Below are 25,823 nucleotides of genomic sequence, written 5' to 3' on the forward strand. Positions count from 1 at the left end.
CATAACTGGGCACAGTAGTCCAGATGGGGTCTTATCAAGGCTCGATACAGAGGAAGATCTCTCTGATCTTTAGCTACGCTAACTTCATCTGGATTCTCTGCTATCTAAATAAACAGTAGTTTTTCTAAATGTCAAACTTTAAATCTATTCAAATGCCGTCCATCAACCTTTACACACACTGTGCAACTCCTCAACACTTCTGTGCATGGCAGAAGAAGGCGAATCCATTCTGATAATAGGGTAATCAATACATTTTGTGAGATGAGTGTTATTATTGTACATTGAAAAAGTAGCTTTTCTTTTATGAAAATTCTAGTTTTTAAAGTGGTAACTATATTGTTTGTACAGCAGTTGGAAAATTTTACTTATAAAGTATGTGATTCTTGTAGCTCATTTGCTCGTTGTTAGTGCCTGCGTGCACATATCATAGTTTTATGTTCCCAGAAGATGACAATGTAACATTGCCGAAATATTGGAAGGTATTGATTAAAGTTTTTTAATTAATATTTTAGTATACGTTGTCATTTCCTGAAAAATTTAAAGCCAAGTTATAAAGCATGTGATTTCGCATGTTGGTGATGAATTCGTACATTGCCTTATTCCTTTCTCCCCTTCAACACGAATTAACTCTTGGCAATCTGCCAGCGACAGCTCTCGCTTCTGTGGTCAGACAGTATATATCATTATATGCCTTTGAAAATTTGCTATACATAAGCAAATTTTCAAAGGCATATAATGATATATATGTGTGTGGGTAAAACTTGAAATCAGATCAAATTGCATTTGAAATTTTCTATGTCATTCTTAATTATATATATATATATATATATGTATGTATTGTTCACAAATACATATATTACAAATAAAATTATACCAAAATAATTGCAACTAACATGTCATATACAGGGTGTTCGGGATAAATTTGACATATTTATAATTAATTATATTTTTCCGTAAGTTACGTGTATTAACACACACTTCTCTTCATTTAAAAGTTTGGACCCTTCTTCATTCATATACAAGATGTCAGAAAGGATGGATAGCTGGAACCCACCTGAATCATGGAAGAGAATAACTTGTATCATGATGATTCGTGCCCGCCATCAAAATAAGGATATTACGACTGCTGCCCAATGCTCCCTGAATACAGTAAAAACAATCAGGCATGAACTAGAGACTTGCAATGGTGACTACGAGGATGTAGCAAGAAGAAAGATCCCTAGCAGACGATCTGATTGCGTTCGTACAGCAGAATTCCTCGCAAATCTGCAGGAACAGGTGTTGAAGAACCCTGGCATTGGAATTCGGGCTTTGTTCGTGGAGTTGCTAACTGTAGTCAAGCCCTGGATAACAAGGGTAGCCAATGGTAGGCCGTATGTATGGCAGCAGGATTCGGCCCCTTGCCACACCTCTGGGAAAAGTCAAAAATGGTTGTCTGAAAATTTCTACGACTTCACCAGTCCAAATGTTTGGCCTCCAAACTCCCCAGACCTTAACCCCATGGATTATTTTGTATGGGGTGCAGTTGAAAAAGACACCAATCGCACTTCCAGTAATACAAAAGCCCAGTTAATGGATAAAATTAAAACAGTTTTTGCGGCCCTTCCCAGGGAGACTGTAGCATCAGCTTGTTCGAGGTTCCGAAGCAGAATTGAAGCTGTGATCGATGCTAATGGTGGTTATTTTGAGTAAATCTTGTTGATAGTATTGTAATTAACTCTGCCTGTAATGTTTTTTTGTCAATTCATTAAATTTAATAGATACAAAGAAGATTTTCTTTTTCCTTACGAAACTGTCAAATTTATCCCGAACACCCTGTATATGGAAAACATTTGTAAAAATGTACCAACTTGATGTAGGAACATAACATATATAGTTAATTAAGTTCTTGCATGAAGTAAAACATGCATGAAACACCTCCCAGCATGAACATGCTGAAGCAGGTATCAGAATATTAATCATCAATAACTTATTGCGTGGGTTTCAGTTATCCAGTGATTGATATAGAATATATCTATTTTGGACATTACTGTGCTTTTCTTAACAGGTGTCAGTTACATAAACACAGTGTATGGTTCTTTTTCCAGTCTTTAATCACAAAAAAAAGTATTCACAAGACTGAAGAGACATTAATTTCTCATTAGGAACCTATAAAAAATTCCCATTCATTCTTTGTATTTATTTTCTTTATTTCTTAAGGGAATCATTTACAACACTGCGTTTTCTTTCTCCTATAACTGTTCTTTTCTTTTTTACTACATTCCCACCCCCTTATTTTCTGTATGTCCGTGAGCTGTACGGTTCATATATATATATATATGTGTATAGCATACTCTGTATTCTCTATGATTTATGACTGCATGAATGATATCATGGCAGCTGGGTATCATTAACAGCAAATAGCAGTTCAGTAATGGCAGATCAAATGTGAAGTTTCTTTTCCAATTGAAGTCTGTTTCATGTATTTGGCACAAAAAATGTCTACAAGGATTTTTAATTCCAGCAGTGTACAAAGGTATATGCATCATTCCAGCCTTCTTTGTTGCTATTTTTCCATTCACGACTTTGATCAAAATATGTAGTTAGAATTAACAGCCTCACTAATTATCTATTAATAGCAAATCATAAGTGCTGCTGTTGCATTCTTCATCATCATCGTTATCAACAAATACCCATCATTAGTGTCATGAAACAGAAGTAGCAGTATATTTGAATGGTGTCACGAAAAGGTTTTTTTTCAAAAGATATATTTCGGTGATTACACCACATTTTTTTATTATTCAGTTATATGAAACACTGAAATAATAGTTCCCGACAAGTTTCGTAAATCGTAGGATTTACATCTTCAGGGGGTAAAGTTTAAACAAGAGAATTAATAAATACAAATCATAACCGTCTGGCTATTCATAAAACTCAAATAACAGAATGCAGATATATAACGTTATTGACGTTGAACAATACTGGAAGATGTCGTGTTCTTGTTCTCGTTCATACAGTCTGAGCTCAGATTGAGGTTGAGGATTTTTTATTAGAGCTGACCACACTTGATGGAGAATTAAACCTTGATTTTTATTGCATTGGGTTGGGTTTTTTAGCATATTAACAGCTTCTTTAAATTTTCTTATATAACTGTTGTTTTCTATGTATGACATCGTCGTTTTTTGCCAGAGTACATCGTGTCCAGTGGACTTCCAACTTGGCTAAATACCTCACCAACATGATCTCACAACATATAGGAAAAACATCTTCCTTCATAAGAAATAGTAAACATTTCATAGATATGTATATCTCATGAAAGATATACATATTGGTCCAACAGACATCTTAGCAAGTCTCGACATTATCAGCTTGTTTACAAATGTCCCGAGACAAGAAATTTTGAATCTCCTAGAAGACCTCTTCCCTCTGGACATCTTGAATCTTTTTAAACATTGTATAAACAATACTTTTTTCACCTATAAAGATAGAATCGGGTAACAAAAAGAAGGACTGGCCATGAGTTCATCATTATCACTGGTATTAGCAAACCTATTTATGGAAAAATTTGAAAACAATGCTCTTAAGAATTACCATAAAAAACCAAAAATATGGCTATTCTATGTGGACGATATTTTCATCATATTCAGTGGAACAACAGATGAACTTATCAATTTCAAAGATTATCTCAACAATTTGCACACACCATAAAATTCACTTTAGAACTAGAAAAAAAATAAAAAACTTCCTTTCCTTCCTTCCTATGGAAAAAATCTCCAGATTCCTACATCCACCAAAACCACCTCATCATCCTCTTAAAAAACCAGGAGTTTACAAAATCCATTGCTCTTGCAGGATTTGCTACGTAGGACAGACAGGAAGATCTGGAGAAATACGCATGGCTGAACACCAAAAAGACGTACAATACAAAAGAGAACAAAAAACGGGTCTTGCTTTCCATACTACTTCCACTGGACACGATATACTCTGGCATAAAACGACGATGTTATACATAGAAAACAACAGTTATATAAGAAAATTTAAAGAAGCTGTTAATGTGCTAAAAAACCCAATCCAATGCAATAAAAATCAAGGTTTAATTCTCCATCAAGTGTGGTCAGCTCTAATAAAAAATCTACCTCAATCTGAGCTCGGACTGTATGAACGAGAACAAGAACACGTGACATCGTCCAGTATTGTTCAACGTCAATAACATTATATATCTGCATTCTGTTATTTGAGTTTTATGAATAGCCAAACAGTTATGATTTGTATTTATTAATTCTCTTGTTTAAACTTTAAGTTATACTATTTGCCCCCTGAAGATGTAAATCCTACGATTTACGAAACTTGTCGGGAACTATTATTTCAGTGTTTTATATAACTGAATAATAAAAAAAAAATGTGATGTAATCACCGAAATATATTTTTTAACCAATTAGCCACAGAAGTCTACACCTGCAAGGGTTTTTTTTTTTTCCTTCTCTAAATTATATTGTGTAGATTTGGAAATGACTTCTATTGGGATTTATTGATCAAGTATTTTTTATTTAGAACAATTATGTTATACCAACTAGTTTCACCAACTGAGGCTGTTGGCATCTTCAGAGTACATAACTGATATAAGGCACTTAAAGCTACAAACTGTTACAGACTATAAATCAACCGATTCCAATTATATTTGACAAAACAGAATGCGTACAATACATGCATAGTATGTGTATGATTTCACTTGTTGTTATTTAGGAACGTTCTATAATGGACACTATAATTCAGTTCTTGTATGTTTAGAGATCTAATGAGGGTCTTCCAGATCTCAGGCAAGATTAATCCTTGGTTCCTGTTAAGGTTTTGTACTGAATGGGCAACTGTTGTGGCTTCTTTAATAATTCGGGAGTGGAAATCCTCCTCTATGTAAGGAATGGTGCTTCTTTTATCCCGCTCTATGATATGGTTAGTTCTTGAGAAATGAAAGGATAAACCCGATTTTTCTTCTATACTGTTATTAATGTCTCCAATGTGCTCCCTTTGTCTAATCTCAAGGCTTCTTGAAGTCTGGCTGATGTAATTTAAACTGCACAAGCAGGGTATATTGTAAACTCCAGCATATTTTAAGAAAGGATGGCCATCTTTTGGAGATCTTAAGAGTTGTCTAATCGTTTCTGTAAGTTTAAAAGTCACTCTTATTCTATGGGATTTGAGGAGTCTTGCAACTTAGAAACTGTCCCCACATATGGAATGACGATTGTAGAAATATACTTTGTGTCATCCCGTTGTCTTTGTGGGGGTGTAAGAGAAAAGTATATTGTGGACGAGTCTCTGAGGGTAGCCATTCATGGTGAGGTTGTTTGATATTAGAGATAATTCATCCTGGAGAATTTGTTGATCTGTTGTAATGCGGAAAGCTCGCTTTTTTAGCATGTGTACAATGCTAAGTTTCTGAGAAATGTGGTGGGAAGAGCTAAAGTGCAAATAATATCCTGTATTTGTGGGTTTTCGGTAAACTAAGAGGCTGAGACGACCATTCGTTTGCTTCTTAATCAGGGTGTCCAAAATTGATAATTGGTTATCTTTTTCAAGATCTAGAGTGAATTTGATTGTATGGTGTAATGAGTTGATCTTGTTTAGAAAATGAAACAGGTCCTTTTTTGTTGGTTCCAAACAATGAAAATATCGTCTACGTATCTCCACCATACTGTGGGTTTAGGGTCTACTTCAGATAAAATTTTACTTTCAAGGTCCTCCATAAAAAGAATTCGTGTGTAGAGGCTTAAGTGAGGAAAAGGAAAAGAACAATGTTTACCCTTCCTAGACACCTTAGTCACACGCCTGCCTAATGATACACTTGCCTTCACTGTATACAGAAAACCCACACGCACAGGCAGATACATTCACAAACTCTCCCACCACCACCCCTCACAACAATATGGCATCATCAAAACTCTTACCAAGAGAGCCCACAATCTTTGTTCCAGTGGAACCACCCTTACTACTGAGCTTAACCACATACACAACACTTTCCTCTCCAATGGCTACAGCAAACACAGTATCAAAAAAATAATCAATTCCTCCCCCCATTCCCCGTCCCTCTCGTCAACAAGATTTTAAAAATGCCATCACCATACCCTACATCCGTGGCACTTCGGAAAAAATAGCCAAGATACTAAAAAAGTATAACCTACACACAGCATATAAGCCCTACTGCAAACTTGCTACCCTCATCTGGTCTACGAAAGATCGGTTCCCTCCTCTCTTGCTGCCTGGAGTTTACAAAGTACCCTGTTCCTGTAAGCTGGCATACTTTTGACAGACAGGCAGATCAGCATCCATCCGCCTAGAGGAACACAAGTCTTACATCTGTAAACACAACTATGGCCATTCAGGCTTGGCTGACCATGTTTTGGACACCACCCACAGAGCATCATGGAAGAAAACCACCATGCTCCACCACAGCAAATTCAAGAAAGAGAGACTTTTCTTAGAAGCAGCAGCAGAAGCTCTCAGAAACCAACCAAATCTTAATAAATATGGTTGCATTAAGCTTCCGAAGATTTGGGAAACACTCATCACCAGAGGTCCCACCTTACATTCCAGGCCACCTACTACCGCCCTTAGAGGGTGCTCCACCTAGATAGGACTTTAGTGTCACCCACGTGGTTGGGCTTAGTATTGTAAGATTTGTGTGTGCATGTTACATTAATTGTTTTTGTAATCCCCGTAGATGTCCTAGTGATTAGGACGAAATACTGGAAGTATTAAATTCTATTTTAATTCTTTTTGAGTGTTGTAAAAAATCCATTAAGCCTCCAACATGACCTCCATAAAAAGATCAGCACAAGATGGTGAGAGAGGGCTACCCATTGCAAGGCCAGTCAATTGCTGATATATGGTTTTATTCCATAAGAAAAAGTTTGGTGTTAAACAATGATGGAACAGGGAAGTGATATCTTGCGGAAACAAACTTCCTAAAATGTTGAAAACTTCTTCCACAGGAATGTTAGTGAATAGAGATGTTACATCCAAACTTGTGAGTAGGTCCGTATTGGAGATGGAGATGTTGTTCAATTTCTCTACAAAATGTTGCGAATTTCGTATGTAAGCATCCAAATTATGGATGTGTTGTTTGAGGAGGCTTGCAAGATGTTTAGATAACAGATAGGTGAGCAAGTTGATACCGTCTACAATAGGGCATAACAGTATTCCATCTTTGTGTACTTTTGGAGCGCCATATAGTCTTGGTGTTAGTTGATGCATAGACTTCAGTCTTTGTTTTAAATCTGTAGGCCAGTTTACCATGCGACACAATAAATCGTTGATATCATTGTGATTCTTTAATGTTGGATCTGTAACGAGGACACGGTAAACGGACGTATCTGATAGTAAGTTGCTAATTTTATCTTCATAATCCCTGGTGTTTAAAATCACCATGCAGTTGCCCTTATCTGTTTTTAATATAATGATATCTTTCTTTTTCTTTAAACTATACATTGTTCGTTTTTCCAGAGGGGTGATGTTTGTGTTAGGAGTTCTTGAAGATGAGAGGATAATACTACTTTTTAATCTAAGATCATTAGCTGTGGGTTCCGGTATCATTGAGACTGTCTTTTCTATATTAAAAATGATATCCACTTTAGGAATATTATCAGGTGTTATCGCAATGTTAAAACCTATCTTGAGTATAGAAATCTCTGGTTTTGGTAATATGTGATCTGATAGATTAAAAATAACTTTTTGTCTGGCAGAGAAGGTTTAGATTTAAAACATTTTGCATAACGTTTTAAATCTATAACATTAAATCATAACGTTTTAAATCTAAAATCGTACATGCGCTATGCATGTATTGTACACGTTCTGTTTTGTCGAATATAATTGGAATCGGTTGATTTATAGTCTGTAACAGTGTGTAGCTTTAAGCGCCTTATATCAGTTATGTACCCTGAAGATGCCAACAGCCTCAGTTGGTGAAACTAGTTGGTATAACATAGTTGTTCTAAAAAAAATACTTGATCAATAAATCCCAATAGAAGTCATTTCCATAGTTTTTGTGGTCAAGAAAATAACGTTTTAACATTGTGTAGATTTGTATAATAGTGCTTTTGTGTGATATCCAGACTGAATATAATCATTGTACTGTGGTATTCTGGTTCTAAAAGTGGTCACTTTAGTTTTTATCTTGATTAACGTGGAAGTGCTTGTCAATGTTACAAAAATGGTGGCGGTTGCAACAAAGAAGCGTACACCAGCAGCACAGAAGGTTTCAACGTGGAGATCAAGTTTTTTCCCTGGACTTTTTGCAGTGGAAAAGATGTGACAATTGTTTCTTGTATGCATACAAAAAAACATTAAAGATTTATGGAGTGTTAGATCGAATGATAAAAAAATAATGTATTTATAGTATGTGAGAAGTTTGATGAAAGGGTAGGATGTTCCAAAAATGAGAATGGTGTTACTGGGAATAATCAGGAAACACGTGGAAGTGCTTGCAACATTAATAATAGAAGGGATGTGGAAGAGCTTAGGCAAGAGTTACTGTCAAGTAAGCATCAAGTTAAATGTATGGAGGAAGATGAAATTGAACGTATAAAGAAGAGCATCACTGGTGTAAATGACAAGGAAGTTAATAAGAAGCAGTAAATATCTAAGGATGATAGGGTTGCTTTATATAGTGACCCAATCATTAAAGGCGTGGTAAAGAATAAAGTGTACAAAACATGTTTTACAGGTTGTACAATAAAACGAATATCAGATGCTTTGCATAAAAGGAAGGAACATGCATCAGAATTCGTGGGTAGTTGTTTGGCACAAACAACTTGAATAGTGAGACAAAGAATGTGGAAAGGGGTTTGAAAAAGTTGTTGCAGGAAGTGAAGAATGATAGTGTCATTGGGAAAGTGGTTAGGTTGTTGCCCAGATATGACAGTCGTGAACTGAGAAGGAAAGCAATGATACTGAATGAAAATATCGCTGAATTGTGTCAGGGAGAGAGTATCAAATTTGTGAATATATGGAATGAATTCTAAGTGAAGCTAGAATGGTTCAAAGCTGATGGAATGCATTTGAATGGGTTTGGTATTGGTCATTTGGAGCAATTGTTGTTTAATAAGAGTGCAAAAGAGTTCATACAAAATTAGTACTGCTAAGAGTCAGAGAGAGGTTGAGAAGCAGGTTGTGCAAGGACAAGAAGAGGATAGATACAAAGGCAAGGAAGTAATTATAGCAGAGCATAGTGATGCAGTGCAAAATGACTTGATCATAAGAATATAAATGAAATTCAGAGTCAGGATCAGAGAAATGGGGATAGTCAAAACTAAGACAGAGGTGCACTATAGCAGAGAGAGAAAAGAGTGATTGTGTTGATGGAATGGCCTTTAAGAGTGGGGAATTGTTATGCTTGTATACTAATGTATGGACTATCAAAAATAAAATGGCCAAGTTTGTAACATTAATTGAATCAGTATGCCCTAAGATAATTGGCATGAGTAAAACTTGGTTGACTGAAGATGATCTACTATCAGGACTTGAAATGGAATTTTTTGAAAGGATAGCAAGATCAAGAGAGAGGAGAGGGAGTATTATTAATGGTAGCAGAGGAATCGTGTCCTTCAAGAGTTGAAGTAGAAAATAGTAGTACGTGTGAAGATTTTGAAGCCGCTTGGTATATGCAGTTGAAATCAATAAAATAGTATATGTAATAGTATGATGTTATAGGCCAGGAAATGTGGAGAGTATTGATTTTGAAATGTTTAGACAGATTAGTTGGGCAAGTAAAAGGAAGATGATTCTAATCGGAGATTTTAATTTATAGGAACGTGGATTGGAAAGAACAGATAGTATATAGTAACAAAGAGAGTGAATTTGTGGAGGGTCTGCAGGATAACTATCTAAAGCAGTATGTAATGGAAGCAACAGGAGGTTTATCGGTGTTAGATTTGGTGATATCCTCAGGATGTGGTTGCAATTGAGGTATCAACACTGCCACCTATTAGTGAAAGCGATCATGAGGTATTGGTTTGGAATGGTAGTCAAATAGGAGAAAGTAGTTATCAAGGTCTGTTTGTGGAACTATAAGGTTGGTGATTATCAGAGGCTCCATAGTCAACTAGCATCAATACATTGGGTTGATGAATTGTGTAGAAAAGATGACAGTACATGGGAAATGATAAGGCAGTATCTAACACAAGCAATGCATAACTGCATACCAAGAGTTAAGTGAATAAATAGAGTAGGAGTGAGATGGACGAACTTTTGGAAGACCGTATAATCTAGGTGGACAACCAAAGGTTTAAGATTTTTCATCTTCATTCTTAATAAGAGAATTAAGTCTGTTTAGCTTACTGCAGGTGGGATCAGATGTGAGGGGGCTATAAGGTGAATAATCTCAAAGTAGTCAAGACATTTTTCTATCATATTCTTTTTTATCTTGAACAACAACAACCTTAACCTTTCCCTTGTCAGCTTTTGTAATAATTAAATTGTTGTTATTCTTCAAGGATTTCAGCACTTTAAATTCAGAAAAAGAAAGATTAGAAAGGTGGCCTGGCACTAAAAAGAATTTTTGCACATTCAAAATGAATCTTGTTAACTGTTTTTAGAGGTAAGAATTGAAGGCCCTATCTATGCTATGAAAAAAAAAGTCCATAAGAGGTACATTATTGGAAAAAATCTTCATCCTGTGTTAGTGGGTGGCTGAAAATATTGAAGATGAGTTTATCTATATCACAGGCATTATGAGTATGGTTCTAAAGTGGCTGGTACTTGAAATTATCATGAGAAGCATTAAAAACACATTGGTAAGAAGTTGATGACATGTGAAGAATAGTGTTAAAAATTTCAGCCACTAATAGAGATTCTATAGTGATCTTGATAGAATTGATTTCCCTATTTAAGAGGACTAAAGATATGCTTTAATTTGTCTAGAAGAGCAGAAGTCTTATATTAAATACCTTGTGCCTGAACAGTCTGGACTTGTTGAGTATTCTTTCTACACTAAACATAAAGTTTATCGGAACAAAAAAAGAATCCTTCACAAAACTCCTTTCCTCATAGAATGTTGTTATAAAGAAATGTGTAAAGCATTCTGATCTTCATCTGGACACTTCTGATATTATGATCAGTTTAGATGTTGTATCCTTGTTTACTAATATTCTTTTATCAGACACCATTGAATTACTTCAAGAAGAATTTTCTTCAAATTAAAATCAAATAATTCAACAACTATTTGATTTTGTTACATATTCTTGTTATTTCTCCTTTAAAAACAAATTATATCAACAATTCGAAGGAAGAGCCATGGGTAATCCTATTTTTTTCCTTTTGCCAACTTCTTCATGGAACACTTGAATAATGTATCTTTGATCTACACGTTGGTACAGATTTGTAGATGATATTTTTGCAATTTGGAATGACTCTTCCTCTGAGTTGCAGGTTTGTTTCCAAATTAAATGCACTTCATCCCAGGATCCACTTCATCTTAGAAGAAGAAGAAGTAAATAACCAATTAGCCTTTTTAGATCTAATTCTTTGTCAGCTAGATGGCAGCTTAAGTTTTCAGTTTTTTGGAAGAAGAAAGACTCATACAGGCCATTATATCCATGTTGAATATGACCACCATCCTAGCCAAAAGGGCTTGAACTATTAAGACTCAAGTGCATCATGCTCATTCTGTATGTTCTTCAGACGAACTTTTACAGAAAGAATTACAAAATATTAAATCCACCTTTTTATTAAATGGTTTTAAGGATTCTTTCATCAAAAAAGCTTTTAACTTCAGTTATAATATCTGTAACGCTTCTAATAGAGAAGAAATAACTTGCATTCCAATCCCTCATGTGCAAAGCATTAGTGAATGCATAACAAAAGTTTTAAAATCACTGAATATTTTTGATGCCTTTCGCACTATCAGAAAAATCTCCACCTTTCTCGTTTCTCCTAAGGACAATCTTCAACCTATCAGTTATCCAGGTGTCTACCAGATTCCTTGCTCTTTTGGGTTATCTTATTTCTGACAAACAGGAAGATCTGCTTTTATTCAGCTAGAAGAACACAAGTCTTATATTAAATACCATGAGCCTGAACAGTCTGGACTTCCTGTGCATGCTATTGACACTAAATATAGTTTATTGAAACAAGACGAGTCATTCATTTGTTTCCTCATAGAATGTCTAAATTTATAAGAGGCATGTAAAACTTTACTTCATTGTCTAACTAAAACCATACTGGGGTGGCAGAGATTTTCATCCTGCAAAGCAAGCAAAACTGGCCATTAGAACGAACACACACAGAGAGAGAGAGAGAGAGAGAGAGTGAGTGAGTGTGTGTGTTAACAGGCATAATACACTGGTCTCATAGCTTGAGTTCCTTTAGCCATAACTCCAGATAAACCAAATGTAACTTAAACAGATCTGATTGTCTACTTCTAATCCCCTTTGTAGAAGATAGTACTTTTCAAAATCTGTTGATCTTTCCTAACTTTGTCTGTGTGTGTTATTTTTTACTTTTTTAAGTTAGAAAATTATCGACTGTATTTAGTTATCTTACATTAGCAACGTGAATTGCTAATGTAATTCTGATCTAACTTTAGATTTTTTGTCCATTACTGTTGTATTGTTTCACTTACTCACTTTTGCATATACAAGCTGTGTTGTGCTCTGATGATGCTGATTAAATTCAGCGAAATATAAGCAGTTGATAAAATTGTTTTGTTGTCGATACAATTAAAAATAAGTCATGAATAACCACCAACACCTAAGCTTATCTGTTAGAAACATTTAAGTTTCTCAGGGAAATGTTTCAGCACTTGGCTAGAGGTGGCAAGAACAACAGGTCATCCCTGGAAGTTGAGTAGAAGTGTGGTTAGTAAGGAGCATGAGGACTAGATTTTTTGCGTGGAGAGTTGTGAAAGAATGGAATGGATTGCCAGAGTCAGTTGTTAAAAGTTTTGTTAATGGGTTCAAGGAGAGGTACAATAGATTGTGTAGATAGTCTCGGTTTCCCGTGATGATCTTCGGACTCCATGGAGGTGCCCATACAATAATAATAATAATAATCTGGATTATTATATGTAGATTATGAGGATAGATTGTATGTGAACTGTGGATGTTAGTAAACAGGAGAAAGGGGAAAAATGTTACAGAAGTCTGTAAACTTCTGAAAGGATGTTATAGGTTATCTACAAATGAAATTTCTCATTATATGGAATGTGAGGAGAGAACAAGGGGATATCCATGGAAGTTTTAAGTTTATGTGTAGTTAAAGGGATGAGAGCTAAACTTTTCTCTCACAGAGCAGTGAACGAGCAGAACAGTTTCCTGTTGAAGTAATGAGTGCATCCAGTATAAATGAGTTTAAGAGAAAGTGTGACAGCTGATATGTTTTCTATAGACTTTCTCAATGAGACAATACTTGAAGGTCTCATATTATTATTAGACACCTCCAGGGAGTCCAAGACTCATCAAGGGAGGGCACCTACTCTATGACTCTCCATCTCCACCACTCAACCTCATCCAGCAACTGCATCATCTATACCAACGGCATCTATCGCCTACCACCACTGCTATTTCCACAGACAATCACAAACATCCATGTCCACAGTGGGATTCGAACCCACAGCTTTTTGGCTGGAGAGTGGATACACTAACCACTTGGCCAACCAGTATCCTTTTCATCTGACTTAAAGTTGCATACAAGATAAATCAGTCCGGCATACTATTGAGATAGTTTCCTTATGATTCCGAGCGCAAGTATGAATTTTCCATAGGGTGGTTTCTACATTTAACTTTCTGTAGTATTCATTCATCAGAATTTTCTTAAAAATACAATAGGCAGATGCCTTTACTTGATTGTCAGTTCCATAAACATAGCATATGGTTTTCTTTCCAGTCTTCAATTGCAAAAAGAATTCACACCACTGAATGAAGATACATTGACTTCTCAATACGAACTTACATAATAATGAATCCATAGAAAATCACCATTTATTCCTTGTATTTATTTTCTTTGTTTCTTAAGAGAATTGTTTTCAACACTTTCTTTACTCCTGTAGCTGTTTTTTCATTTTTTTTTTTTTTTTTACTACATCTCTCTCTTCTCATTCCAGCATCTGTTTGCTTCTTATCACAGTATAGCATACTCTATATTCTCTATGATTTGCAACTATGTGAATGATATCTTGACAGCGAAGTATCGCCATAGAGAGCAGTGCAGTAATGGTGGATCAGTGGTGTAATAAAGATGAAGTTTCTTTCTTTTTTGCTTTATGTCTGTTTCATGTGGCCAACATAAAACCCATATACAGATTTTTTAATTTCAGTGATGTAGAACAATGTGTACATAATGCTGATTTTCCTTGTTGCTGTTAATTGAAAAATTGTTTTCATCAGTGACTTTAATACATTTGCACGAGGCTGTATTTTGCATGTGCTTTGTTGATTTATGCAAACATACTTTTGGAAGAAAAAACTGTGAGGATGTGATACTTTATTATTATTACATGGATTCCTATACCATTTATGTACAAATTAAACAACAACGACTCAAGACAGAGCCCCGAGGCACACACCACTGGTCACCTGCCTCATCATGGACTCTGCTCCTCCATACACTACTTTCTGGTACATCTCCATGAGCCATTCTCTTATCCATATCACCAGTTTAGTATCCATTCCCATCTGCTCTAATTTGTGCAACAGTATTCCATGGAGTATCCTGTCAAAAGCCTTAGCGAAATCCAGAGGTATCACTGTGTAGCCATTTCCCTTGTCCAACTCAGATGTCATTTTATTATAAAAGTTAATAAATTGCTAAGGCAGGATCAACCTTTAACAAAACCATGTTGGCCCCTATAGAGTATCATATTCTGATCCACCCATTCTTGAATTCTGTCCTTAACCAACTTTTCCAATATTTTTACCACCACCACTCCTGAGATGGTGATTGGTCTATAATTAACTTCCACAGTCTTAGAGCCACCTTTATGCAAAGGAACCACTTTGCCTTCCTTCCACTCCCTAGGGACTATACCAGAGTTCAAACTTAAGTTAAATAACCAAGTAAGAGGTGTTGACAATTCCTTTGCACATTCATGCAGCACCCGAGCTGATATTCCATCGAAACCTACAGCAGTGTTTGCATTTAAATTCTACGATATACTAAGTACCTCTGATTTATTAACTTCAAATCTCACATTAGTTATTGCTACAGGTACAGAGATATCGTCACTTGGGTGATAGACTTTTGAAAAGTGATCACTCAGTAACTCTACTATTACATCTGAATTGATCACCTCAATATCATCAGCACCCACTAAGGTTATCCTTCCAAAGTCATTCTTCTTTTTACTTGCCACATAGCAGAAGAACTCTTTGCGATTACCCTTGATTTCCTTGGCTAAGGTCTTCTCATAATCTGATTTAGCGTTTCTTACTATGCTGGTGACCTTCCTAGCTTGAGCCTTGTACTGATCGCCTTTCTCCTTGTAAATTCTCCATAACATTTTCTTTTTTTGCAGATCAAGCATGATACTACTACTCATCCATCTAACACCTACCTTGTCTTCCTGACCATGGGAATACATTCTGATATTGCCTTTCTCAGAATACCTGCTGATTATATCCCATGCACTGCTAACATCTTTCTCCTGCAATATGTTCTGCCATGTGATGGCTGTAAGCTCACTCCAAAGCTTGTTATAATTACCCAATCTGTAGTTCCGTATATACCCCTTCTTAAGAGAGAAATCCACAAATTTTGCAACCTCCCAAGTCAGTACCACATGATCACTCTCACCAATTGGAGGTTACCAGAACACCTTATGCATATGTCCTCTGAACCTATGACTAGATCCAGCACTCTCTCACATCACAAGTCCCTTCAGTTATGTGCTGTTTCAAGTAATTATCTCTTAGAAGGTGTACAAATTCCATTTCTTTTTTGCCACGTGATATTTACTCCTTCCAGTTGATATCACCATAATTAAAATCCCCCATAATAATCACTAATCCTGCACTCATTGCACTAATTTGCTGATGCATGAATTCAATATCACTCGCTGTACCCCGTGGCCTATAGCAGCAACCAACTGTGTATTTGGTTGCATCGGTCACAATTTCATACCAGACTGCCTTAAATGACTATCATTCACATGTCTATCCTCTTGATATACTACCTTCTTTGGCTGCAACTCATCAGCTATCATCAACAGTACTCCTCCCCCCGTTCTATCTTCTCCATTCTCCCTGAAAATACTGTACCCATCACATTCAATTCCAGTAACCACATCTTCTGCTCACAGCCAAGTTTCACTAATGTCTACAACTTTTGGTGAGATTGCACTGACTAATGCCAAAAATTTTTCCCTCTTATTTCGAATGCTTCTTGCATTAGTATACAAAAATTGCAGATTCCCTTTAGTTCTTGTACCAGCTTTAGAACTGATATACGTTCTACTAATTTCAGTCGTCCCATGCCGATTTTTATCCACTCTATTCTTCAAATTATTTCGCGAAAAAAGGATCAACAAATATACATTAACTGCATAAGTTTCTCCCTCTTATCCTCAACCTTTTCAATTTTAGTTTCCCTGCCCAATTACTTCAACTTGTTCAGAAAACAGTAACTTCTTCAAACGCTTATGACCTTCCACGTTCAGATGCAGCTCATCTCTTGCATGCAGCTGTCTTTTGCCTTCAAACAACACACTCCAGACATTAACAAATTCCAGACCTCTTTTTTTGCACATTCTTGCAATCATATCATTCCTTATCATTGCTCGTCTCCTTAACTCATAATTGTCAAAATGAGGCAGCACACACAATATCCTCTCTTTAACACTTTTCTTCTTCATGATATCTAACAATGTTCTTAAATCTTTTGCTGCCTGATTAATACTACCACTCAGGTCATTTGTACCTACCATAACCATCGTCTTTTCTGCATCATGCCCTCTCTTTATTACTAAAGTCACTCTCTCTATTCTGCCAGACAAGCACTCCTCAGGCATACTGCTCTCCATACCCTTAATCATTGAATCACCATATATTATACCACTCATCACTTCATTCAAGCCCAAACAAGCATCAGTCATGGCCTCATTTAATACACTATTCAGCATGACCCCTCAACACTGTTTTACTTACTCCCTCACTTTCACAACATCTCATTTCTTCTATACTTCTTGTGCTTTCATTCCTTGACTCCCAATCACTTCCATACTATTCATTATTTCATCATTCACCAAAGTCTCTCCCTTACTTAAACCTGTTAGTTACTTCAGCTAAAGTAATCTCCATAGTCCTAATTTCTCTATTCAACACATTTAACTCGGTCTTAAAATCCTGAACCTCCTTACTGAGCACTTCCAATTCCTCTTGCAGGAGATGAGGTCACTTTTCATTTTCATGAACTCCTGCCAAAGCTCTTCTGCTACGACCCAATGTTTGCTTCCATTCCTAATCGCTCTAGTCTATCTAGACACTTTTCACATACGTTAACGTTTTTATTCTTCTCGTTTAGCCAAACAGTCCACAGGTCTTTCACATTTTTCGGTGCATACATATAGCAGCTTCTGCAACACATCCACTGCAAAAAATCCAAGGCAGAGCTAGACTTTCATGTAGAAAGCCTACTTGCCACTGATGTTTCTTTACGCCATCTTTAGACGCTGAAGTAGTGCAAAAACACAATATAAACAAAGTTTCAACAATAACACCACTGAAGGATACTTGTATCCAACTGAAGCACAACTGCAGCACAATTTGAAACTAAAAGCCTCACTATACTTGAACATAGCTCAAAACAACCCTATGTTCGCTTGCGACACTAGTGCCACATCTCTCTTTAAGGCAAGGTTCAGTATGTGATTTATAGGGGAAAAAAAATCACAATCGTGCATGCTTTACATAAAAAAGTAAAGTATTTGAGATTGATGTACTTACTAGATATCACATAGTTATAATGATTTCAATGGTTCTGAATTGTAATTCATACTTATTAAGTATTATAATAGCTGTTGTTCATTGTATAAAGACATTCTTTTTTGCTAACAATGATAGCATGTCAGCCATTGCTAAATTTTTGCTTGCAGCTTAATGGAACAAGTGTGCATCCTCACCAAGGAGGGTAATGAGTGATTGACAGCTGACACAGAGAGAGACAGAGAGCGTGCAATATCTGGGTAATGGAGGAAACAAGAAGTGAGAATGAATCCTTTCCTTTAGTGTTACACGGTAATCAGCATTTATTTTAGTAAAATTATGGAGACTACAACTGTGTTTGGAAGTTTATTTTTCACTTGGTTAGACTATAATAAATTTAGTTTAATCCTTTATCCAAGTGTGAGCAAACAAAATTTGCACCTGAAAGTATCTTCAGGACTGGGGTAAGGTGGTGCAACTCGTTGCAGAGGTGGAGCAAGCTAACATCACTCCTATCTCAGTATCTCCCATAATGCAAAACACATCTCCTTGCAGATATGTATAATGTTATGCATTAAGGGAAGGGCCACTACCTAGACTAGTTTTGACCTTTATTGAGGTCTCTTCAGTGGGAGCCAGGCCCAACTGGAGATACCAGGCAGAAGCATTAGCAAGGTCATCTCTACCTATAGGAGTTGCCAAATGGTGTGCCACCTTTTTATTAAATTACTCTGGATTTAGAGAAAGATGTCGAAAGTTTATTTTTCACTTGGTTAGGCTATAATAAATTTAGTTTAATCCTTTATCCAAGTGTGCATCTCTTGTTTCGCCTATATAGGGTAAATTACGGATGCAATGAATACGGTATAGTGTAGGCCAGCAGAGGAAGTGGATCCTTGGATGAGTTGAATAAGTTCTTTAATTTTAGGAGGTTTAAAGGTGGCATTAAGGTATTTCTGTAGTATTCTGTTTATTTTATTTGATATACCTTTAATGTATGAAATGGTTACAGTTTTTTTGTAATCTAGTTTATTTTTGTTTTTAAGTGGAGTCTTGTGAAGAATTTTGTTGTTGCCATTTTTCAGGAAGGTATTGCTGATAACGTTTAATTCATGTTTAAGTGCTTTTTAACTGAAGCAAATCTTCAAAGCTGTTTTTTAGTGTGTTAGTGACACCTAGTTTTGTTTTGTTGTTGGGTGGTGGTAAGAGTTTGTGTATATATTGGCCAGTATTTGTAGGCTTATGATAAACAGTGAAGGAAAGACTTCCAGAAGGAAGACATGTGACAAGTGTATCTAGAAAGTGTGTTCTGACTTTCAATTTCAATTGTGAATTGTAAGCATTTGTGTTGTTTGTTTAGGTGGCTGAGGAAAGTCTGTAATGTCTGGTGGCCATAGGACCAGATAACGAAAATATCATCGACGTATCTAAACCAGGGTCGATGCTGACCACCGTGTAACATTAAAAGAAAGAATAGTCCCATGGAAGTTAAAAAGTTTTATATTTTGAGAAAAGGCCTGAGAACTAAATCTTATGAACATTTATTATTTGTAGGAATTTGTTGTGAAAAATGAAATGTTCAGTCTGGAAAACAAATCATTAATAGAATTAGTTAGTGAGAGAATGAGCATTATCCTCTAAAGAGAAATTGATCTCAAGGTTTTGAACTCTTCTTAAATTGGAGCCTTGGAGCCAAATAGTTTTGTAGTTATTAATTTAATTACATTTATCATGTATATAGTTTTATTTAGGTTCATTAAGTATATATATTTTTTTATTTGGTCTCGAGTCAGCCATTTTCTGGATTCTAAAAGGAATAAGTTAAAAGTCATTGCACTAATCAGATTGAACTCTTGTAAATTTATTTAACACTCTGTAATAAAACAGTCTCATTGCAGAGATATTAACAAATGCTGCAGCTGACATTATTATTATTACCATACCCATTATTTCATACAAATGTTAAAACAAACATTTACTATAAAGTGACAACACTCTTATTTAGTGAAATGCATTCCACGTACAAGTTGCTTTTTTTGCAAATCCTAAATTTTAAATTATTTATTTTATTTTATAAGAGAGAATAACCGCTAAATGTATAAAATATATAATGCCTAAAATTTACTTAAATGTTTCAGTGGCACCTTCTCGACGGTCACGACAGCTAAATTTACAAAGGATAAGGCAAGAAGAATCTCGAGCTGAACAGCGCCAGAAGAAGTATCGTTACCTTTATCAAGTACGAACAGCTCATGGAGATGTCATATCACAAGTACGTTGACCATTCACCATTCAAGTGATTTAACAAATAGCTTTTAAAATATATTAAAATCAGTGCAAGGGGAACTAGATATCAGTTGTTTTAAATCTAAAATAGCATGCCAACTGATCTTTATCCTTTTACCTTGTGATCCTATGTGAAACAGTCATCAAACCTGTTTAAGGCAGCAATTAATTTAAAATTGATTTAACATACATCATTCAAATACATTCACAGTACACACTTAGAATAAGTCTTTTGAATGTTTTTCTGATCATATAATGAGCTCTCTGTTATCTCATCTAAAAATAAATGAACTTTCATTTAACACACCCTTCGGTTATCTTACCAGCAGATTGATTTCCTGCTGCAGTTAATTAATTCTGGGATTATTGTATTAGCAACATTTCCAAATCAGTTTCACTTTGAATGCTAATCTCCAGTAAAATTATTTCTATATACCAGGCTACTTACAATTTGTTATGCTCATTAGAAAGTTTTAAAATCTTAATTTAATTTCTTCTTTGACATGAACAGCTAGGAATGATATCACACTGTGCTAATTGGCAAAACATCAAACTAATCTGAGAATGATGCTATGATCGAAACTAGTACATTGGGTATAAAATAATTCTTTCTTCTAGTTTTCAACAGAACATTTCATGTAAATTAATTAAAATTGTGTACTGTAATTTATAAGATTACAAAAGATAGCCAAAAGTTCCAGTTACTTTGAATATATTTCTAGACTAATTAATGGAACAAGTAAGTCAAGTTTACATTTTCCATATTTTTCTCTTGTTCTTCCTAAGATCGGTGTTTGTTTTACAAAGCATATTAGCCATCACTGTGGGTCCAGCTTAGCAATAGTAAGCAAGTAATACTGAATTGCAAATAGTATAGCATCCACACCATCCTTTAACACTGTAAATTATGGTTCTTTTCTTACAAGATATTATAAACTGCACTGATCCAGTTCCTTGTATATTTTATCAAGATTATAGAGCTCTCATTTTTGACAGCAGAAATAGATCTTTACTTAAAGTGACCAGATTTCTAGAAAGACAAACTGGAACAAAATAATTTTGTAGAAACACAAACCAAGACAAAATGCCAGTCAATCTGAGATCAACTGCTGTGAAAAATTACAGAATACAGAAAATTTTGTTCTGTAAAGGTCACATATCACTTCGAGTTTGTTTTCAGATTTTATTTTTGTAATAAAACATACTTCCTTTTGTCTTTATTAAGTTTACTTTTTCTTTTAGAAGCCATATAGTGCATGGCTTCTAAAATTTATAAAATTTTTACCATTTTGCATAAAAACATTCACATTTGTCATTTAGAAGGTAACAAATTTAATATTATTCATCTGATTATTTGGTTTATAGTCTGTCACACATGCATATAAATTTGCATGAATAGCACTGTTTACTAGAAATAAATAAATGACATTTCTGTGACTTAGGGAGTGACATGTAAATGTTATTATTTTCCTGTTTATTTGTAGTGTTTGATACTATTTCTTTATTGCAAAATGATTGGAGAATACCTTACTTTTTTTTTACTTGTACATTCAAAAAAAAAAAAAAAAAAAAGGAACAAAACTGACATCTTTCAGGACACAGGGGGACAGATTATTCAAAACCAGTACTGTCCCAGTCAAACCATGACATGGTCACCTTACTTTTACTTCATATGCGAGAGAACAAAAAATGAACGGTTCTCTTCTCACCCTGCTGAATTTGCAATTTTCCATAATGAATAAGACATGGAAAAGCTTTAAAGTATTGAATATGATTATTTGCTTATCCAGCAGTAAATACCAGGTAGTGATCAACAAGGCATTGCAACCTTAATTTAAAAAATGAAAGCAATAGCTGACAACATTTAGGGTTTCCTTTGTTTTTTTTTTTTCCCCTAAGATCTTTGAATGACATGAGATGTTTACGAGAGCATTCCATAAATAAGCTCTGAAAGAAAGGACTACATGCAAATTGCACCATTTTGTGAGCCTTTAAACTCAATCCCTCACATGTTAATGTCACATCTACTAGGAATTCATTTGAGAGTAACTGATAGAAGGCAGCTAATATAGTCCTGATAGTTGTTCCATTTAAAACAAATTAGCCAGGTTTCTTTTAGATTACTATTAAACAACTACAAACTAGTCAACTTACCTAAAACACTTGTAAGAATTCACTATTTCCTCAGTAATTTTTGTCACACCAATAATAAATTCATTTATGGAAACCATCAATGATGATTAGTTCAATATATACCACAATGTTGATATTTTTAGGCCCATTAAAGTGACTCATTCATATTGTTGAAACCATTAAGAAATTTCACCAAATTTATTTAAAAGTACTCACATATCAGCAAAATGCTTATAATATTCACACATAACAAATATTAACAAATTGACACTGATAAAATCATTACTATGATAACATAAATTATCAAATACATAAAAATTATTATTATTAGGAAAGGCCTCCAGGACCTCAATGAGGGATGGTGCATACTACACACGCCAGCTGTTATACTTGTTCTCGAATTCATTCAAACTACTTTCACAAACACCATCCACTGCCAATCCATTCCAATCATGCACCACTCTATGAGAGAAAAATCTAGCTCTCTCACCCCTTTCTTTGACAGCATTCATTCTCAGTTTCCAAGGATGCCCTTTCATCCTTTTCCAACCTTCCATAAAATGAAAAATTCAATCAACTTAAATCCCATATGACCCCCCCCCCTCCCTTCAGAAGTTTGTAAGTCAATCATATCACCCCTCTTTTTCCTGTTTGCTAGTGTCTGCAGCCCACAAATTCTCAATCTGGCTTCATAATCAGTATACCACATTCCTGAATATCATTTTTAACACTCTCTTTCCACAGTATAAGAATCACCATGGAAACAAAGAGGCCAGAACTGCACACAGCAGCCCAAGTGAGGTCTAACAAGACCTTGTGTAGGGGAAAAATGACATCCTTATTCAGCATTAGCCACATTCTTTCTTTCTCTTTCTGATTGACTGATATATTATTATTATGAGGGTGGTCTGAAAAGTTCTCGGCTTAGACAATAGATGGCAACACTATCGGGACGATTTTTTTTTCTAAGTTGGTTCATCTGTCATAAGCATCTGGTGAAATTGAGTCATTCTATTAAGTAATTTATTTTATACAGCTGTATAAAACAAATCTGAAGCAAAAGTGTTGTCTGTATCCCTTGAAATGGATGAAATTAAGTATTGTGCGGTTATAAAATTCTTTGTAAAAGAAGGTTTAATGCCAAAGGAAATTCATTCGAAGTTCATAAAAGTTTATGGGCACTCTTCTCCTTTGTTTTTGACAAGTAAGAAATGGACTGCCAAGTTTAAACATGGCCATACCAGCCTTGAAGATGATCCACATGAAGGACATCCAAAATGTGTAACAACACAGAAATCATTGATCAAGTGCACGATATAGTATTGGATGACCGGTGAGCCAAATTGCATTAAATTGCTGACATGCATTGGGTCATCCACTGTGGGTAGCACCTGCAGTTGACTTCCTATGGGATGGTCCAATTTGGTGACAGTTTGCTGAACAGATAGGTTTGCAACATGGCATCTTATCACAATGTCCTCTTTCAAATTCCATCAGTTCCTTTCTTGCAGCTGTTTCTCCTGGACACAGTTGCACTGACTTGGGAGAATCACATTCCTCCAGTTTTCATCTGAAAATTGAGACGTAAGCAGAAGAATTTATCATAAAATATTATTACCAGAATCACTTGCATTTAATATTTTTATTTGTAAAAGTTTTGGCTGTTTCATAGCTATTGTCAATACAGTTATAGGAAAATTCTAAAAATAACAATTTAATTGAAAGCACGTGGTATTATGTGCACTATCAGCTGCAGGAGAATAGTTCTATCTGCATTAATAGATATTTAAAATAAATTAATTTAGTTAATTATTAAATATTAAAAAAATAATTACAAATTAGGAACACGTGAATTGTGATTATTATTTAATATAATAAAATTTCGTCTTGAAGAACATCAGGAATACATTACTCTTAAAGAACCCAACAAATCTGGTTTATCAAGCCACACTTTATCTACAAAAGACAGGATTCGGTGGAACAAAATCAAAATGTTATGCAAAAGTTACTTTCTTCTGGAAAGACTCTACAAAGAAAGCTGTGAAGCACACATTTACAACCCAAACCTGAACAAAAGTGATTGCCTAAAACTTTCTCAATTTGGGAAGTTATATTAACTAATACTCACCATTCATGTGTTCCTTGATTGTAATTAAATTTTGTTTATATTCAAAAATAATTAACTAAATTAATTTATTATAATTTATTTTGAATATCTATTAATACAGATGGAGCTATTCTACTGCAGCTGATAGTGCACATAATATCACATACTTTCAATTAAATTGTTCTTTTTTATTTAGTGTTTTCTTATAACTGTGTTGACAGTGGCTATGAAACCTAGCCGAAAATGTTACAAATAAAAATATCAAAGTGATTCTGGAAATAATAGTTTATGATGAATTCCTCCAGTTTATACTGGCTACAAACACATGACTTGTTACATACCATGATGCACCTTGCCAATGGAGGTGTCTATTGACTTCTTTCTAAGAGTGTATATTTCACCTGGTAATTTACCAGATGCCATTGCAAAATATTGAAATAATAAAATATATTCATTTTATTTTATCAAATTATATTGCCACTGTATTATAAAATGCAACTAAAACAAGACCTTAGCAAACTATGCTGTTCTTCTTAGAAAATTATGCCACTCCCACTCAGTATTTTAGTCCTAATTAATCAATTAATCTATTTGATTACATAGTTTAATGAAATAGAATATTTGTTTAGAAAAAAGTAATATTTCTCTATAAAAGTTAAAGTATTTCTAATAAAATTCAGTGAATACTGTTTAAAAAATAAAATAGTAACTATTTTAATCTAATCTAATGTAATCCCACCCAATTTAGTAACTAAATTAAAAAAAAAAAAAATTAAAAAAAATCCTTGTGATACATAAAATCATTAGATGTTTAAATTTGGATGAAGTAAGAAAACTTCACATTATTTGATGTCCATCTGAAAGATATCACAAGTTGTCATCCTTAGTAGAAACATGTAAATTTTATTATTATTATTATTATTATTCAGGCCTCCATGGAGTCAAAAGACTCTCGTGGGAGGTCCTTCCTAAGAAACACAAGGTCTATCAAGACTCATTGAGGGGAGGTCCCCCCCCTAAGAAACACAGTCTGTCATACCACTCCTTGAACTCATTGACTGTTCTCGCTCTCACCACTCCATCAGGCAATGCATTCCATGGTTCAACCACCCTCCATGCAAAGAAACCACTCCTCACCCTCTTGCTTACAGTTTCCTTTCGTAACTTCCAGGGATGGCCTCTTATCATCACTCCTTCCTGCTGTTCAACCAAGCGAAAGAACTCTCCAGTGTCAACCCTGTAACCACCTCTCAGCAGTTTAAAAGTCTCAATCATATCACATCTCCTTCTATCCACCAACCTCTGCAGTCCACATTCCCTCAGCCGATCCTCGTAACTATCATTGTATAGTCCTGAGACCATCTTTGTTATCCGCCTTTGTACCCTTTCCACAGTTAATTTATCCCCTTCAA

General features: G+C 35.1%; 1 protein-coding gene across 6 annotated transcripts in view; it reads left to right on the plus strand.

Annotated features, from left to right (window-relative positions):
• LOC150094561 (transmembrane protein 198-like) overlaps nucleotides 1–25,823 on the plus strand; it is a 261,654-nt gene that overhangs the window by 189,791 nt on the left and 46,040 nt on the right. For all 6 annotated transcript variants that reach the window (XM_090411785.1, XM_090411783.1, XM_090411787.1 and 3 more), the window contains one exon: nucleotides 20,024–20,157. In XM_090411785.1, coding sequence (XP_090267911.1) covers nucleotides 20,024–20,157 — 134 coding nt within the window. The remainder of the gene's footprint in view (nucleotides 1–20,023; nucleotides 20,158–25,823) is intronic.

This window comes from Typopeltis vanoorti, chromosome 22 (genome assembly GCF_054136105.1).
Source record: "Typopeltis vanoorti isolate ZY-2024b chromosome 22, IOZ_Tvanoo_1.0, whole genome shotgun sequence".
NCBI classification, from domain to species: Eukaryota; Metazoa; Arthropoda; class Arachnida; order Uropygi; family Thelyphonidae; genus Typopeltis; species Typopeltis vanoorti.